This window comes from Macaca fascicularis, chromosome 15, assembly GCF_037993035.2.
Source record: "Macaca fascicularis isolate 582-1 chromosome 15, T2T-MFA8v1.1".
In the NCBI taxonomy this organism is placed as follows: Eukaryota; Metazoa; Chordata; class Mammalia; order Primates; family Cercopithecidae; genus Macaca; species Macaca fascicularis.
In genome coordinates, this window is record NC_088389.1 from 11,438,689 (window position 1) to 11,456,849 (window position 18,161).

An 18,161-nucleotide genomic window follows, 5' to 3' on the forward strand; every position below is an offset into this window, starting at 1 on the left:
TTGAGTGTAAAAAGCAATTTGCAGAAAAATACATCCTCCATAATCCATACACAGAGTTAAAAAGCATGTAAAACTTATATGTTGCTTACAGACAAAAACAAATGTGGGAAGATGACAAGGCCCACAGAGGGCTTCAGGGGCAGGAGGAAATTATGACTTTTGTGGGCTCTGGGCACACGTGACCTTCATGGCACTTTTCTCCATTAAAAAAAAAAATGACAAAAATTATATTTTATGGCCGGGTGCAGTGGCTAACGCCTGTAATCCCAGCACTTTGGGAGGCCGAGGCGGGCGCATCACGAGGTCAGGAGACTGAGACCATCCTGGTTAACATGGTGAAACCTCTTCTCTACTAAAAACACAAAAAATTAGTTGGGCGTGGTGGCGGCACCTGTAGTCTCAGCTACTCAGGAGGCTGAGGCAAGAGAATGGCGTGAACCCGGAAGGCGCAGCTTGCAGTGAGCCGAGATGGCGCCACTGTACTCCAGCCTGGGCGACTGAGCAAGACTCCGTCTCAAAAAAAAAAAAAATTATATTTTATGACGTGTTGGTATAAGGCTGCGTTGGTATATTAGCGTTATATGGTAAAACAATTAAAATATGTTCAAAATATTTGACAGCATTAAGAGTAACTAGAAAAGAGGAAAATAACGGTCAACGTGTGCTGCTCCCTGGACGGTTAAATTTGCATAACGGCTACCACGCCCTCCCAACAAGCCACGCCCCCTTCCCAGAATCTTCCTTTGCCTGGGGCCGTTCCCGCAGTGTTCCCCCGGGCTTGCTCCTCATCTTCAGTCCAGGGTTCTCCTCGGTAAGGCTGTATCGGACCCACTTTTCCCAAAAGAGGCCCATCTCGGCCTCTTTTCTATCACCTGGGTCACTACTAATTGTTTAATTTCCCTGTCTCCTCTATTCACTGTAAGATGGTGACGCTGCATCATCGGGGTCAGCAGTAGGCGTTACTAAAAGGGGGTAGGGGCCGGGCGTGGTGGCTCACGCCTGTAATTCCAGCACTTTGGGAGGCCACGGCGGGGCGGATCACTTGAGGTTGGGAGTTTGAGACCATCCTGGCCAACATGGTGAAACCCCGTCTCTACTAAAAACGTGAACATTAGCCGGGTGTAATCCCAGCTACTAGGGAGGCTGACGCAGGAGAATTGCTTGAACCCAGGAGGCGGAGGTTGCAGTGAGCCGAGATTGCGCCACTGCACTTTGTTATTTTACGTTTTTATTTATTTATAGACTTTTCTGAGACAGGGTCTTGCTTTGTTCCCCAGCCTGGAGTGTAGTGGCACAGTCACGGCTCGCTACAGTCCCGATCTCCTGGGCTTAATGGATCCTCCCGCCTCAGCCTCCCAAGAAGCTGGGCCCACAGGTGCTCATTTTTTTTTTTTTTTTTTTTTTTTCTCCTGAGAATCTCGCTCCTTTGCCCAGGCTGGAGTGCAGTGGCGCGATCTCGGCTTATAGCAACCTCTGCCTCCCGGGTTCAAGCCATTCTCATGCCTCAGCCTCCTGAGTAGCTGGGATTACAGGCACCCGCCACCACGCCCAGGTAATTTTTTTTTTATTTTCAGTACAGACGGAGTTTCACCATGTTGGTCTGCCTGGTCTCGAACTGCGGTCTCAGGTGATCCGCCCGCCTCGGCCTCCCGAAGTGCTGGGATTACAGGCGTGAGCCACCGCGCCCGGTCTCGGTGGCTAAATTTTAACTTTTTTTTGTAGACACGGGTGTCTCGCTATGTTGCACAGGCCGGTCTCTCTGAACTCCGGGCTCAAGCGAGCCTCCCGCCTGGGCCTCCCAAAGCGGTGGGACTGGAAGCGGGAGCCACCGCGCCGCCGTGGGATTTACTCTGCTGCGTTGCGCATCGCGCGCGTTGTTCGCAAGACCTAAGGACTCCCTTTCTGTAGCATAAAGGATATACATATGTTCCTCCGAAATTACACGTTTCCATAATTTACATTTTAGGTCTTTAAAGCTAAAGAGAAAAATTACTTCGTCACCGTAGTACATCCGCTGAGACACCTGAAGCGTGGACAAAAGAAGAAACAGGAACGGAAATGGCCAGCGGGTAGGGGCTGACCCCACCCGCGGCGCGGCTCATCCCGGAGTCGCCCCGCCCGCGGGAAGCCCGGGGCGGGGCCGAGGTCAAGGTTCCGCGGCAAACTCTCCCCGTCCACTCTGACGGGGACTCGGGATTGGTCGGGCCGCAGCTGTCCGGACGTGACGCCAGCGCCCGGCGTGGGCGGTGCACGGCGGCTGCTCTTCCCATGCCCCGCCCACTGAGGGCACAGAAATCTGAAAGCAGCAGCCGGGGCGGGGCCTGCGGCCGGCCGACTTGGTGCGGGGGGCGGGGCCTACTCGCGGCAACGGCTGGTTGGTAGCTGCGGCTGCGGGCCCGCACTTCCGCCGGTGGCCGAGAGCAGGGCCCGGCATGGAGGTGGGCTAGAGGCCGAGGCCAGGCAGAGCGCGGTGAGGGGAGCGGCGGGCTGGAAGCTGCAGGCCGGGCGGGCGTGAGCGTAGGAGCCGCGTCGGGGAACCATCGCGGCGCGTAGGTCCCGGTGGGCGGATGTGGGAAGAGTCGGCGCGGGCTTGGCAGCTTCCCTCGGCGCGGGGGCGGGAGCACCCCTGACGGCTAGAGGCCGCCTGTTGCCTTCCTGCGCGCTGGACCCGGCCGCTGCGACCGCCTTTCCTTCCTTCCGTTGTTTACACTGCGGTCTCGTGTGAGCTGTTTTTTGATGTGGACACTGCGTAGTTTCCTTGGGACTGAGCGGGAGGTCTCGGGGTGGAAAGTGTGGGTCCCCTCCGTACCCTCGCCTGCCTCCCGCCCGAAGTCCCTCCGTTTGTTGTTTTTTCTTTTATTTTCTCTTTTTTTTTTTTTTTTTTGAGACAGGGTCTCGCTCTTGTCACCCAGGCTGAAGTGCAGTGGAGCAATCACGGCTCGCTGCAACCTCGACTTCCTGGGCTCCAGCGATCCATCCGCCTCACCCCCCCCACCACCCCCCCCCCGCCCTGGGTAGCTGGGATCACAGGCGCCAGCCACCACGCCCGGCTAATTAAAAAAAAAATAATGTGTTGCAGAGACGGGGCCTGGCTGTGTTGCCCAGGCTGGGGTCAGCTACTCCAGGGACCTTCCGAGTCTTTGCGCCCAACCGGTCCCTTGGTTTGAAGGAGAGGCTGTTTCTCCCACTTGGAGGGGCTGGAGATTTTGTTGCTGGCCACAGGGCTTTGTGCGTCCTCCCCAATTTCTGGGATCTACCAATGTGCCCAGAAATTTGCATGACCCAAGTGAAACGGGGATGACTGCCTTGAGGGAAAGGAGCTCCACAAGGAGAAGGCCAAGTGTGGTATTTGATAAGTGATGCAGCTGAAGATCCTAGGACTGATGTTACCTGTGCTGGCTAGTAACTTGGATTTTTGATTCAGTACCTAGCTATCCCTGTGAGGGCGGATATCCCCCTGTGGAACTGGGAGTCAGAATTGCAGTTCTGCTGTTATCTGGAAGTCCGCAGCCAAGTTGTCTAACCTATCTGGGCTTCCTCATCAGCCAGCAGTGTCTGTCTGTAATAGGATTGATACCAGGCTCAGATGAGATAAGAGTATAAATACCACTTAACAATTTTGTTTTTTGTTTTTTAATTTCAGAGATGTTCTTCTGGGGCCAGAGTCTGGGCATATATGAATGCAAATCCGTGTGTGTTCACAACTAAGCCCAGCTGAGACGATCACTTTTCTGTAGGCCATTTGCCCAGGTAATAATTTTTTTTTTAACAGGAGTTCAGAGGGCCAAGGTAAGTGTAATGATGGAAACGTGTGCAGAGTCCTGAAGGGATGGAGAAGAAGGTCATCAGAGACAGACTGGAAGAGAGGACAGGTTGGACAGGCCCCCCAGACGTGATGACACTCAGGGAGGGCTTGCACACTGGTTGTTATCAAATCCAGCTTTCTCTTGGAATCTTAGTGGAGTTCTTTAAAAGGGAAATAATTTTATCCACAGGATCTTTTCTACTGTTTTTTTAAGTTCCTGAGGTAAGTCTGACGTGCGTTCACAGTTAAGAACCAGGTAGAGGTAGGAGGATGGGTTTTCAAGGCAAATGGAAGAGCTTCCCTAAAGGCCGGGAGTACCAGTCACCATGAATGGTTTTAGGAAGAGCAAGTGAAAGGAGGTAAGTGTGGAGGAAAGAGATGATGTGGAAGCTGGATCATCGCGGGCCTTGTGTGTATTGAGCTCAACAATTTGAATTTTATCCAAACATTGGAGGAAGAGTCATTTGTGCTTTCGAAGTCCAGTTTGGGGCTTTGGCCTCTGGCAGCATTTTGGAGGAGGAATTGGTGGCGATCAAACAAGAGACGGATCATTTAGGCTTCTTCGGTAATCCAGGCAAATGATGAAAATGTATTGAACTAAGGCAGTGGCGGTTGCACTGAGAAGAAAGTAGAGAAGTAATTAAGGGGTAGGCTCTAGAGCTCAGAGATTACGGCTGAGGGAGAAGGAGTGTATAGGGTAATTCCTAGGTTACTGATTTGAAAATTGAACGGATGGTCATGTCATCAACAAGGGAATATAGAACAAATTTCAGATTTAAGGGAAGGACTTCGTTGGGTTCTGGTCATGTTTACTTTGAGGTGCCCCTCAGACACCTGAGTAGAGATACACTGTATGCAGTTGGATATTGAATGCATCTGTCTGGAGTTCTAGGCTAGGCTGTCGGTTATTGAGTAGGTGGAACACAGCGCATCATTGCATTAAGTTTTTTTTTTTTTTTTTTGAGATGGAGTCTTGCTCTGTCGCCAGGTTGGAGTGCAGTGGCGCCATCTTGGCTCACTGCAACCTCCGCCTCCCGGGTTCAAGCAATTCTGCCTCAGCCTCCCCAGTAGCTGGGACTACAGGTGCGTGCCACCATGCCCAGCTAATTTTTGTATTTTTAGTAGAGACGGGGTTTCACCATATTGGCCAGGATGGCCTCGATCTCTTGATCTCAAGTTCCTGCCCGCCTCAGCCTCCCAAAGTGCCGGGATTACAGGCATGAGCCACCACACCCTACCTGCATTAAGTTTTACAATACATTCTCAGTCTTTGGGCAGCTTCAATCTAGGCAGTAGTTGAAGCAGTGGTTTGAAGTAGGTCACCCAGAAAGAGAGTACTGAGTGAAGAGGTGAGAATTCTCAGGACAAGCCTTCGAAAACTTTAGTATTTATATGAGTAACAAAGGCAGGGGTAATTATGAAGGAGAGTGGGTAGAAGTGGTGTCCAAAAAATGGTGTGTTGTAGGTAAGGAAAGCGTGTGCAGCGTTTTCATATGCTGTAGCAGAGTCAAGTAAGGAACCTGTTGGATTGGTAATGTAGAGAGTGTTAGGGACTTAAAATTCAGTGGAGTGTAAGGGTAGAAGCCAGAGTGCAAAGGAGCTGAAGTGGGAGGTAGTGAATCTAAACTTCCGGATGTTTAGCTGAGAAGTGTATTTGAAGTTTCTGGCCTAAGGATAAGTCTGTAGAAAGTTACAGTTATACCTATGGTGAAGCATCCTATATTTTTGGTTTTGACACATTACCTCTCTTTTTGGTGGGTGCTCAGAGAGTTGCTTTAATTTTGGTTTTGCAGCTTGAGCATTGTCTGGACACACCCATTTGTCATTCAGTAATGATTCCAAGCGGTTACAGTCTGATGAAACTAACAAAATAGACCTCAAGAAGAACTGAGTTGTACAAAAACTTAACGGGATTCACAGTAGTTTAGAAGCAATTATTTTCTCCCTAAAAGACAAAATATGCCCTATTGAGATTTCCTGGGCTTAGCCATTAGGCTAGTGATGATTTTAAGTTTGAAGACAAAACCACACACACAGCCTTTTGAAGAAGAACTACGGAAGCGTATGTTCTCTTGGTGTGCTCTGCAGCAGTGTTCTCCATTATCTTCTAGATGCCACGACACTCACCTATTTTGGTAGTAACTCCCATATGCTTCGAGAAAATTTAGTCTTGCTTTTTCCGTTGTGGAAATAGGCTCTTTTTCTGAGTGAAATAAAAAGCAAATTCTGTAATTTTCTTAATAGAAGGTTTCTTTTGTTGTCTCCTTTGTTAGTAAAGTACACAACATTAAGAGTTTCAAGTAAGGTAAGTGGGAAAAGAAGTACGCAACGTTTTATTTGCATGGTAGTCCCACTTAAGTTTTTTAGATCTTAAATTGACTGCAGTCTGTTAGCTGCTGAGGTCATGCTTAAAACGATGTTTGAGAAACCTCCTTGAAGTTTCACTTTCTGTTCTTACGTCTTCTAAGTTTGCTTTCCATGTCAAACTAGGTCGCCAGAAAAAAACCAGCTTCTGCAAGCTGTTAACTTACTAGTAGTATGATATTAGCCTCTTAGGTATAAGTAATTCTTCTTCTTTTGAATAAAACAGTTTTAAATTCTGCAGAAATATATTGAAGATCTTATCCCATGTTACTTGGCATTTCCTGGTTTGCAGTGCCCCTGTACTAGGAGGCCTTAATAAAATGTAATTGAGAGTTAGTGTCAGGAAAGGGTGGTGCTATGCAGCTATCACTGCATACTCTTTTTCTCCCCAACTTCGATGAGAACTGTAACTCATGTTACCCTTTTCGTCTGCTTTCCGGAAGCTCCTAATGTAGAACTTAGTGAAATTAAATTCCTTCTAAAGAAGTTTTGATTTTGTTTTTTGAAATCTCATTTTTAAATGTCCTTTTGTGTATGTACTTTAATGTTGAAAGCTACCCTGAATTTTTTTTAGAACCATGAAGAAAGCATACCCCTTCAAAAGCATAAGTAAAAGTAATATTTAATAAATTTTGAGAAATCAATTCATATGACAATGTATTTGCTTATGCATTTCTAAATATTTAATTGTGGGTATAAGAAGAAATTAAAGAATTTTTAGAAATCACTGTATTTTAGGAACTAGCTTTATGCCACAGAAGCCTCAGCAGCCAAGCCTATTTTCTGTTGAGATGTTTTATTTTTCCTGTTGGTAAAGATTATGTATTCTTTTTTTTTTTTTTTTTTTTGAGATGAAGTCTCACTCTGTGGCCCAGGGTGGAGTGCAGTGGCGAGATCTCGGCTCACTGCAAGCTCCGCCTCCCGGGTTCATGCCATTCTCCTGCCTCAGCCTCCCGAGTAGCTGGGACTACAGGTGCCCGCCACTTCGCCCGGCTAGTTTTTTGTATTTTTTAGTAGAGACGGGGTTTCACTGGGTTAGCCAGGATGGTCTCGATCTCCTGACCTCGTGATCCGCCCGTCTCGGCCTCCCAAAGTGCTGGGATTACAGGCTTGAGCCACCGCGCCCGGTCAAGATTATGTATTCTTAAGTTTAGGGTGATGGTGATACTCAAAAATCTCACACTGCCATGTTTCCCTTCCCACATACCTGATGTCTTCACTTAGGTTTTTTTTTTTTGGAGACAGAATTTCACTCTGTCACCCAGGCTGGAGTGCAGTGGCGCAGTCTTGGCTCACTGCAACCTCGGCCTCCCAGGTTCAAGCGATACTCCTGCCTCAGCCTCCCGAGTAGCGGAATTGCAGATGCGCACCAACAGCTAATTTTTGTATTTTTTTTTAGTAGCGACAGGGTTTCACCATGTTGGCCAGGCTGGTCTCGCACTGCTGACCTCAAGCAAGCCCACCTCGGCCTCCCAAAGTGCTGGGATTGCAGGTGTGAGCCACCGCCTTACTTAGGTGTTTTAACCTCCTTCTAACCTTCTTTTTCCCTGAATGGAGAGTTTTTAAACATTTTTAAAAACTGCCCTCCTGTGAATTTTAATACTACCAATATATTGTGTCTTTCTTTATGTACTGTCTGTTTATCTGAGCTTTATATCTGAAAGAGGAGGACTTTTTCACGTCCCACTAACTAGTTTTAGATCTCTCTGAGGGTGACATCACTCCTGGTGAGGATGCATGAGCTAGGTCATTTCAATTTATGAAATGAACTTAAGTTCATACTTGGTAACTTTTTTCCCCACTCCAAAATCTGTACTTTGAAAATGTTGATAAGTCTGGGTCTCTGTATATTTTCTGTCAGTACTGTGTAGTTTTGAGCCTTCTCTGTAGCACAACTTTATGTTGCCTTATGATACTTACTCCTTTTAAAATGCTTTCATTTTTCTGAATTTTTCATATGTCAACAATGGAAGGGTTTTTTTTTAGTTTAGTGAGTTCAGTGATTGATCAGCCAGCCAGCAGAAGATTTGGGCTTTAGTGACACATTTTAAATTGAAACCAGGGTCACAAGTTGGAAGTGTACCTGTTCTTGACACACAGACGGTCTGAAGTTGGTTTTCTTCTTGATGTTGTTTTCTTCTTGATGTCGTCTTTTCTGGCTGTAGGTACAGAATGAGCACATGTTGTTGGTGTACTCCAGGTGGTGGTTCCACCGTTGACTTCCTAAAGCGCTATGCTTCCAACACTCCATCCAGTGAATTTCAAACAGCTGACGAAGATCTCTGCTACTGCTTAGAGTGTGTGGCAGAATACCACAAAGCAAGAGATGAATTGCCATTCTTGCATGAGGTAATTTATATCAGATGGGCAATATTTTTCAGAGCGTGACAGCTAGGAAGATAATAAGTTTGAACTCTGTTGGATATTCAGAGAAATGATGATACGATTGCAACTTTGTGGGGGTTTTTTTGTTTGTTTTTATTGTTAGAGATGGAGTCTCTCACTCAGACTGGAGTGCAGTGGAGCGATTATATATATATCATTTTACACATTCGAGTATATTCTTAGGACAAATTCCTGAAAGTGAAAGTGCTGCTCATGATTTTCCATGGGCCACATGGGTTTTCATAGTTTGTTTTGCTAAGTTTTGGAGACAAGGTCTTTGCTCTGTTGCCGAGGCTGGAAGTGCAGTGGTGAGATCACGGTTCACTGCAGCCTCAGCCTTCTTGACTCAAGCCATCCTCCCATCTCATCCTCCTGAGTAGTTGGGACTACAGGCGTGTGCCACCATGCTGTGCTAATTTTTAAAATTTTTTTGTAGAGACGAGGTCTTACTATTTTGCCCAGGCTGGTCCTGAACTCCTGAGCTCAAGTGATCCTCCCGCCTTGGCCCCCCAGTGTTGGAATTACAGGCATGAGCCACCATTCCTGGCTGACTTTGAAGGCTAATATAAGTCAAGTACCTAACTCATTGCCTGGTACATAGTAGGTGCTGAGTAAATGTTTATCACTGATGGAATTGAAACCTGGATCAGAATTTTATGATCTGTCACTTTTGGTCACATTGGTATAAAATAATTTAATGAAATAGAGTCATTGGGAGGGGATTTGTTTCATGATTTTTTGGTCAGTGCTATAATACATGCATATATCTGAATGGCCTGGGTTTTTGTTATTGGTTTTTCCTTTTTTTTTCTTTTTGAGACAGAGTCTCACTCTGTTGCCCAGGCTGGAGTGCAGTTGTGCGATCTTGGCTCACTTCATCCTCTGCCTCCCGGGTGGGTTCAAGTGATTCTCCTGCCTCAGCCTCCCGAGTAGCTGGGACTACAGGCACGTGCCACCACAGCCGGCTAATTTTTTATTTTTAGTAGAGATGGGGTTTTACTATGTTGACCCAGCTGGTCTCAAACTCCTGACCTCAGGTGATCTGCCCACCTCGGCTTCCCAAAGTGCTGGGATTACAGCTGTGAGCCACTGCGCCCGGCCAGGGGTTTTTTTTTTTTTAATTGGTGGTAATAACTTCTTTTTTTTTCTTTTTTTAATGGGCAAATGGCATAAACCTCTTAAGGGCAAGCATATTTTCCAGTCATAATAACCAAAGTGAAAGATACAATTCTAAATATTTGGCTTTGAATATTTGGTTTATTTATTTGATGAAAAACAGAACGTAGACCATAGAGATATGTGCAGTATATAGAGGAGAGGATGATTACTAATGGATTGGTGTTGAGAAACGTGCATTTTGTAAGGTTTTCTAATTATGAAGCTATCCAGAGTCTTTATACTACAAGCTGCGCTAAGGTAGTTAGCTATGGCTAGAACGTAGAAGGGAAGACGTAGAAGGGCCTCGGTTTTGCATTTAACAGCTTCTCTCTCTTTTTTTTTTTTTTTTTTTTTTTTTGAATATAGTTGATAGGGATGTTGAGATATTTATAGAAAAATTCTACAGGAGAAGTGTTTAAGGCCTGGCGCTGTGGCTTATGCCTGTAATCCCAGCACTTTGGGAGGCCGAGGCAGGCAGATCATGAGGTCAGCAATTCGAGACCAGCCTGGCCAACATGGTGAAACTCCGTCTCTACTAAAAATACAAAAATTAGCCAGGTGCAGTGACGGGCGCCTATAATCCCAGCTACTCAGGAGGCTGAAGTAGGAGGCCAAGGTTGAGGTCAGCTGAAACCACATCATTGCACTCCAGCCTGGGCGACAGGGCAAGACTCTGTCTCAAAAAAAAAATTTGTTCAAACATCCCATACTACTTTTTGTTTTCTTGTTGTTTTTTTTTTGTTTGTTTGGTTTTTTGTTTGAGACGGAGTTGAGCTGTTGTCGACCAGGCTGGAGTGCAATGGCGCGATCTCTGCTCACTGCAACCTCTGCCTCCCTGGTTCAAGCGATTCTCCTGCTTCAGCCACCCGAGTATGGGATTACAGGCATGCACCACCACGTCTGGCTATTTTTGTATTTTTAGTAGAGACGAGGTTCCTCCATGTTGGTCAGTGTGGTCCCGAACTCCTGACCTCAGGTGATCTGCCCACCTCAGCCCCTCAAAGTGCTGGGATTACAGGCGTGAGCCACCGCACCTGGCCTGTTTTCTTTTTCTCTTAGAGACAGGGTGTCCCTCTGTCATTCAGGCTGGAGTACGGTGGCACAATCATAGCTCACTGTAGCTTCAGATTCTTGGGCTCAAGTGATCCTTCTGCCTTAGCCTCCAGAGTAGCTGGGACTGTAGGCATGCACCACACCTAGGTAATTTTTCTATAATTTTTTTTTGTTGTTGTTAGTGACAGGTCTTTCTTTGCTACCCAGACTGGTCTCGAACTCCTGGCCTAAAACAGTCCTCCTACCGCAGCCTTCCAAAATGCTGGGATTACAGGTGTGAGCCACTGTGCCTGGCCAGCATCTCATACTGTGTATACTCATTTTTCATAAAAGTGGCCACATTTTTTTTTTTTTTTTTTTTTTTTTTTTTTTTTTTTTTTGAGACGGAGTCTCGCTCTGTCGCCCAGGCTGGAGTGCAGTGGCGGAATCTCGGCTCACTGCAAGCTCCACCTCCCGGGTTCACGCCATTCTCCTGCCTCAGCCTCCCGAGTAGCTGGGACTACAGGCGCCCACAACCGCGCCCGGCTAGTTTTTTGTATTTTTAGTAGAGACGGTGTTTCACCGTGGTCTCGATCTCCTGACCTTGTGATCCGCCCGCCTCGGCCTCCCAAAGTGCTGGGATTACAGGCGTGAGCCACCGCGCCCGGCCTAAAAGTGGCCACATTTAAATAGTTTTCTTTCAATCTAAAATACAGTCTCTAATACTTTACATTTCAGAATTTTTGTACTTAGGAAAAGGCTTTCTGGATGATCACATTCAGTGTATTTTGTTGATGATAAGACATAACGCACACTGCCCATTTATTTTCCTTCAGGTTTTATGGGAATTGGAAACCTTACGTCTGATAAATCACTTTGAAAAATCCATGAAGGCAGAAATTGGAGATGATGATGAGTTATATATAGTAGACAACAATGGAGAGATGCCACTGTTTGACATCACTGGACAAGACTTTGAAAATAAGCTTCGAGTTCCTCTTCTTGAAATACTGAAATATCCTTATTTGCTTCTACATGAACGTGTTAGTGAGTATCTTGATGGTTCCTCAAGTTATTTCAGTTTTATTATTTTAGTGTCATAAGAATTTAGGCTTATTGCAAATTTGTTTGCTAAACTTAGGATAAATAATTAGGACTTCATTTTTTCCCAGCATTTTTGATTTTTTGAGTTCAAACACAGAATATCTGTTTTTAGGGGCATAGTTCAAACTTACCTTGTTCAGAGGGCAACTGAAGTTTTTTTTTTTTTTTTAGAGACAGGGTCTTGCTCTGTCTCCTAGGCTGAAGTGCAGTGGCGCAGTCATGGCACCCTGCAGCCTCTACCTCCTGGGCTCAAGTAATATTCCTGCCTGAGCCTTGTGGGTAGCTGGGAGTACAGGTGTGTGCCATTGCGTCCAGCTAATTTTATGTTGTATCTATTGTAGAGATGAAGTTTAACTGTGTTGCCCAGGCTGATGTTGAACTCCTGGGCTCAAGCAGTCCTCCCACCTCAGCTTCGCAAATTGCTGGGATTATAAGGCTGAGCCACTATGCCTGGCTCCCAGCATTTTGTTGTGAAATTTTTTTTAACATAGAAAAATAAATTATAGAGTGAACAGCATATACGCATCACATAGATTAAACGGTTGTTAACATTTTGCTATATTTGCTTTATTACGTATCTGTTCATCTATTTGTTCAATTATTAATAATTTTCATTCTTGCTGGGCATGGTGGCTCACACCTGTAATCCAAACACTTTGGGAGGCTGAGGCGGGCGGATCACCTGAGGTCAGGAGTTTGAGACCAGCCTTGCTAACATAGTGAAACCCCATCTCTACTAAAAATAGAAAAATTAGCCAGGTGTGGTGGCAGGCACCTGTAATCCCAGCTACTCAGGAGGCTGAGGCAGGAGAATCACTTGAACCTGAAAGGCGGAGGTTGCAGTGAAGCAAGATTGTGCCACTGCACTCCAGCTTGGGTGACAGAGGGAGACTCTGTCTTAAAAAATAGTAATAATAATTTCCATTCTTGTAATTTATCTGTGGCGGGGTTCTCAGCCTTGCACTGGTGACATTTTGGATAATCCTTTGCTGTGGGGCTCTGCCATCCATTGTGGGATGTGTAGCAGCATCCCTGGCCTCTGTCTACTAAATGCCGGTAGCACTCCCTATCTCCTTTGTGACAACCAAAAATATCTCCAGACGTTGCTGAATATCCCTTTTGGGGGGTAAGGTATAAAATCACCCCTGGTTGGGAAATGCTATTCTGTAGTAATTTTCGTTAACCACCATGGCATGGCTTATTATAGCTGTCTAGATTTTGGTTGTTGATATTTGTAGTTCATAATATGAATCTCTTGAAAGCAAAGACGTTTCCCTAACCTATCAAATCTAACAATACCTTTTTTTTTTTTTTTTAAAGAGTCTCACTGTCACCCAGGCTGGAGTGCAATGGCACGATCTTGGCTCATGACACCCTCTGCCTCCTGGATTTAAGCGATTCTCCTGCCTCAGCCTCCTGAGTAGCTGGGATTACAGGCGCCTGCCACTACACCTGGCTAATTTTTTGTATTTTTAGTAGAGACAAGGTTTCGCCATGTTGGCCAGGCTAGTCTCAATCTGCTGACCTCAAGCGATCTGCCCACCTTGGTCTCCTAAAGCGCTGAGATTATAGGTGTGAGCCAGCAGGCCTGGCCCAAAATAACAATACTAAAATCTAGTTCATTTTCATATTTTCCCAATAGTTGCAAAATGTGTTTTTGGCTGATTTGCTTAAATTAGAATCTAGTCAGGGACCACACAGTACATTTGGTACATAGTTCTTTTAATTCAAAACAGTCCTTCTCAGCCTCGGCAGCATAGCAATACCCTCCCTCCCCCATCTCTACGAAAAATAAAATTCAGCTGGATGTGATGGCACGTGCCTGTATTCCTAGGTACTCAGGAGGCTAAGGTGGGAGGATCATTTGTGCCCAGGAGGTTGAGCCTGTGGTGAGCCATGAGCACACCACTGTACTTCATTCTGGGCAACAGCGCAAGACCCTGTCTCTACAAAACCCAAAAACAATCTTTGTTGATCCTTGAACTGTGCAGATCCTGTCATACATGGATCTTTTTTCAACCCAAGTGGAATCAAAAATACAGTATTTATGGGTTACAAAACCCGCTTCTCTGGAGGGTTGACTTTAGGTATATGCTGGTTTCTCAGGGCCAACTGCAGGACTCAGCTGTGTGTGGATTTTGGTACCCTGGAACCAAACCCCTGCACATGCCAACTGTGTTTGTACAGAAACCAACTTGTGCCCTCATCTTTTTTTTGGCCATGAGTCTGACTTGTTGGGGGAGGCCATATATTTGCCGTGTAGAATAACACACTTTATGGATTTTTCTGATTTCTTTCCTGTACTGTTATTTATCTTGTTTACTTACTGTATTTTCAGTAAACTGAAAAGTAGATCTAAAAGTGCGAGTCAGTTTTGTCTAAACCAATAAATTCGAAGTAACTAGATTTGAAAATTCTAAGATTTTTTTCAAGTATTAAAGAATATCCACAAAAGTATATGTTTGATTTTTTTTTTTTTTGCAAATTAAACACATTTGTGTAACCAGCATCCAGATCAAAAATCAAAACATTATCAACATCCCAGGAGCACCCTTCGTGCTTTTCTATCATTGTGCCTCCCATCCCCAAAGCCAGCCAGTGCCACTAGTGAAAAAACTATATTATTGGAAATAAAAAATGATAATTTTTTTTGAAATTTTACAGTTAAAGTTGATTCATGTAAAAGGGTAAATGGATTGTTCAGTAAATGAGAATGGGACAGCTAGTTGCTTAGGGGTAAAGCTGACTTTGTTCCTTATTTTTGTGTCAGATAAAGTCTAGGTGGATCAAAACATAAAATACAAATGGAATTGGACTTACAACCGTATGGTTACAGGTCCTTTATACATTCCCTATGGAGATAATTCTAAGTGTAAATAAAGAGATACAATCTTTTTTTTTTTTTTTTTGGAGACAGTTTTGTTCTTGTTGCTTAGGCTGGAGTGCAATGGCACGATCTTGGCTCACCGCAACCTCCACCTCCTGGGTTCAAGTGATTCTCCCGCCTCAGCCTCCTGAGTAGCTGGGATTACAGGCATGCGCCACCATGCCTGGCTAATTTTGTATTTTTAGTAGAGATGGGGTTTCTGCATGTTGGTCAGTCGAACTACTGACCTCAGGTGATCTGCCCACCTTGGCCTCCCAAAGTGCTGGGATTACAGGCGTGAGCCACCACGCCTGGCAAAAAAGGGATCTATTCTAATAAGGTCAGAATAATTTCCAAGAACACGCTATGACCAACTGATTTAGCCTGTCAAATAGTTAAATATTATTCCTGCATTTACAATATAAGCATTTTTATGCCTCAATTTGGGGAAAAAAAGCAAATTTTTATTTGTTTACAGAATAAACCAAGGAACCTAATTTAGGTAATCTTGATAAGATGATAAGATTTATATATTTTACTTATTTTTTTCCTTTTAGACGAGTTATGTGTTGAAGCACTTTGTCGGATGGAACAAGCCAATTGCTCCTTTCAGGTGTTTGACAAACATCCAGGGATCTATTTGTTTTTGGTCCATCCCAATGATATGGTGAGTATGAGTGTTGGGTGGTAGAAGGATATATTGTACTTTTGTACCTATAGATAGCTATAGTAGAGGTTTTTGGTGCAGATTTTGTTTAAAATGTTTGCTAAAATTTTTCTTGTTTTAAAATTTACTACAGTTAAGTAGAGGTTGCTGTGTGGTCAAAGAAGAGGGGATCTGAGAGGATAGGGGATACTTACCGACAGGTGATAATTCAGCTTAAAAGGCAAACGAGGCCGGGCGCGGTGGCTCACACCTGTAATCCCAGCACTTTGGGAGGCTGAGGTGGGCGGATCAGAAGGTCAGGAGATCAAGACCATCCTGGCTAACACGATGAAACCCGTCTCTACTAAAAATACAAAAAAATTAGCCGGGCGTGGTGGCAGGCGCCTGTAGTCCCAGCTACTCAGGAGGCTGAGGCAGGAGAATGGCGTGAACCGGGGAGGCAGAGCTTGCAGTGAGCCGAGATTGCACCACTGCAGTCCAGCCTGGGCAACAGAGTGAGACTCCATCTCAAAAAAAAAGACGGGTGGAAATAACTTGATGTTCTTTCACTGTGTTGAATTGAACTCAAGAAGATCTCTTCTCTTGACTTCTCACCTGCTTGTCCCACTGCAAACACGTGGAGATACTGGCTAAAACATTTGAAAAGTTATTTTCTCATAGATGAGAATTAAAACAAGGGAAGGTAGGGACGGGGACTAGGAAATTCTGGTGCTAGAAGTGAAGAAGGACAAAAGCCAGAACAGTGAGCGGGAATAGAAGCAGGTAGCATTGAAACCTGACATAGCCCTATGGCTAAGGTTTGAGATCTTGTCACCTTTTGTGGTAAGACAGTCTGTACTTCAGGTCTCATGCCTAATGCCACCTAGAACTGAATGACTACTTTAAGCCAGTAGTCAGGAAGTGCTGCTCTGCCAATGTAAGGCAAGAAAAATGATTTTTTTTAAAAAAAGCATGGTAATGGGATTGTCAGTCAAGATAATGGTGACTTTCAGTTTCCTCTGGGCCAAACACATACCAATGATATAAAAAAATGCAAAAGGAGGAAATTAAAGAGGTATAATCACTTTCCTCCAAAGGAAAACTTATTTCTGTGGACCAGCAGTGGAACAGAAACCTAAAGTAGTAAGTGGGTGGAAACCCGTAGGCCTGGGTGGCGGTGGGTAGTTGGGGATTCAGCTTGTGCAGGACAGCAGGAATTAGAAGTATACTCCTGGCAAAAAGAACCAAAGCCAAACTCCGCACTCCAAACAAGGGGCAGATGGCGGTGCTCCTCTGCCTGTGAAAGAAGGTTGCCAAAGTATTAAAAAGGTTCATTGGCTTTTTAAAAGCTGTGTACATATGGAGGAAGCAGGTCTGGTCTTGTAACCAGGGCCTGGGCCAAGCACTTGCAGCCTTGGTGACCGAGTCTACCTAGTCCTTAGGTGACCAAAGGTTGGGAGTCCTGGGCTGCTGATAGTAGACCTAGTTCTGGAGCAGGACTCTGAAGGATGGATAGAGACCAGCCCAAATTTACATTTAGGAAGGGGAGGGATAGTGGTAGGAGGGACACAGAATTCCTCCCTGTCAGATGAGCTTGCAAACCAAATCCCTGAAACACGTGAAGAAAGCGTGTGCTCTGACAGAGAATGAAGACCAGTGCTATCGGTCCTTTCCCTAGGTTTAACTCTAGAGGAACTTGAAAGAGAAAATGGAGAACATTGAGAGAAACTCTGAGTTGACAAGGGCTGGTTTATTTAAAACAATTTTTTTTATTACTGTTTTTTAGTTTTTGAGACGGAGTCTCGCTCTGTTGCCCAGGCTGGAAGTAGAGACAGGGTTTCACCACGTTGGCCAGGCTAGTCTCGAACTCCTAACCTCAAATGATGCACCTACCCTGGTCCCCGAAAGTGCTGGGATTACAGGTGTGAGCCACCACGTCCAGCTGACAAGGGCTGTTTTGAAAGGTGAATGTGGGAGATGGGGAAGAGAATATCCTTAGTTTGTGAATTCCTTTTCACTCTGGGGTATTGGGTCCTATCAGGGAGTACCTGTGGGGGGTACTATGAAATTATCTCTGAGAGCTTTCTCCTACAGCCTGAGAATTAAAATGGGCTGTGGGAGAATAAAGTAGAAAAGGAACTGTTAAGGTTCTGCTTCCAGTTCTCCTTCACCATTGCCTTAGATGAATAAAACCTGTATCCAAATCTGTTCTCAACTAAAAGATCCGATCCAGCTGAAGGTAGGATTGAAATCAGGACAGTGGATAACCCCTGATGTTTGTGAGGCACTGAGACAAGCACGTGGAGACCAATTAACCGCTGATGATTGCTTCAGTATCCCCTCTCAACCCCAGGAATTGGGGGATTATAGCCCAGTAGTGTCTTCTAATGCTGCTTCTCCCTGGGAGTGATCACTCATGTCAGTGAGTGATTACGTTTTTCTGGCTTGGATTTTATCCACCACTCAGCTCTGAATTGATTGGGCATAAGCCAGTCTGGAGTCTGGCCTTCCACAGGCACCGCCTGACAGGAGCCAGTACCCCAGAGTGAAAGGGAATTCACAAACTAAAAAAAATAGACACATGAGAAACATAAAGATTTCAGTAGAAGCTGATATATTAGAACACTTGTCCAATAAACTTAAAATTATTATAGTAAATGTGCTAGAAGAAATATGGGAAGATACTAATGTGAAATGAGAACTAGAAAACGTGAGAACCAACAAACCTGCACATTGTGCACATGTACCCTAGAACTTAAAGTATAATAAAAAAAAAAAAAGAAAATGTGAGAACCAAGCCA

General features: G+C 45.0%; 1 protein-coding gene across 21 annotated transcripts in view; it reads left to right on the plus strand.

Moving 5' to 3' along the window:
- Positions 1-2,392: 2,392 nt before the first annotated feature.
- Positions 2,393-18,161, plus strand: part of SETX (senataxin) — a 101,272-nt gene continuing 85,503 nt past the window's right edge. For 13 of the 21 annotated variants that reach the window (XR_012424215.1, XR_012424213.1, XR_012424214.1 and 10 more), the window contains exons 1-5: positions 2,393-2,470; positions 3,644-3,750; positions 8,335-8,518; positions 11,581-11,791; positions 15,272-15,381. Coding sequence is in view for 13 of the 21 variants with exons in the window: in XM_065529960.1 (XP_065386032.1) it covers positions 8,342-8,518; positions 11,581-11,791; positions 15,272-15,381 (498 nt within the window). In the remaining 8 variants the exon portion in view is untranslated. Of the gene's footprint in view, positions 2,722-3,643; positions 3,751-8,334; positions 8,519-11,580; positions 11,792-13,168; positions 15,382-18,161 lie in introns of all 21 variants that reach the window. The other 8 variants (XM_074016182.1, XM_074016183.1, XM_074016189.1 and 5 more) reach the window with 4 other exon arrangements.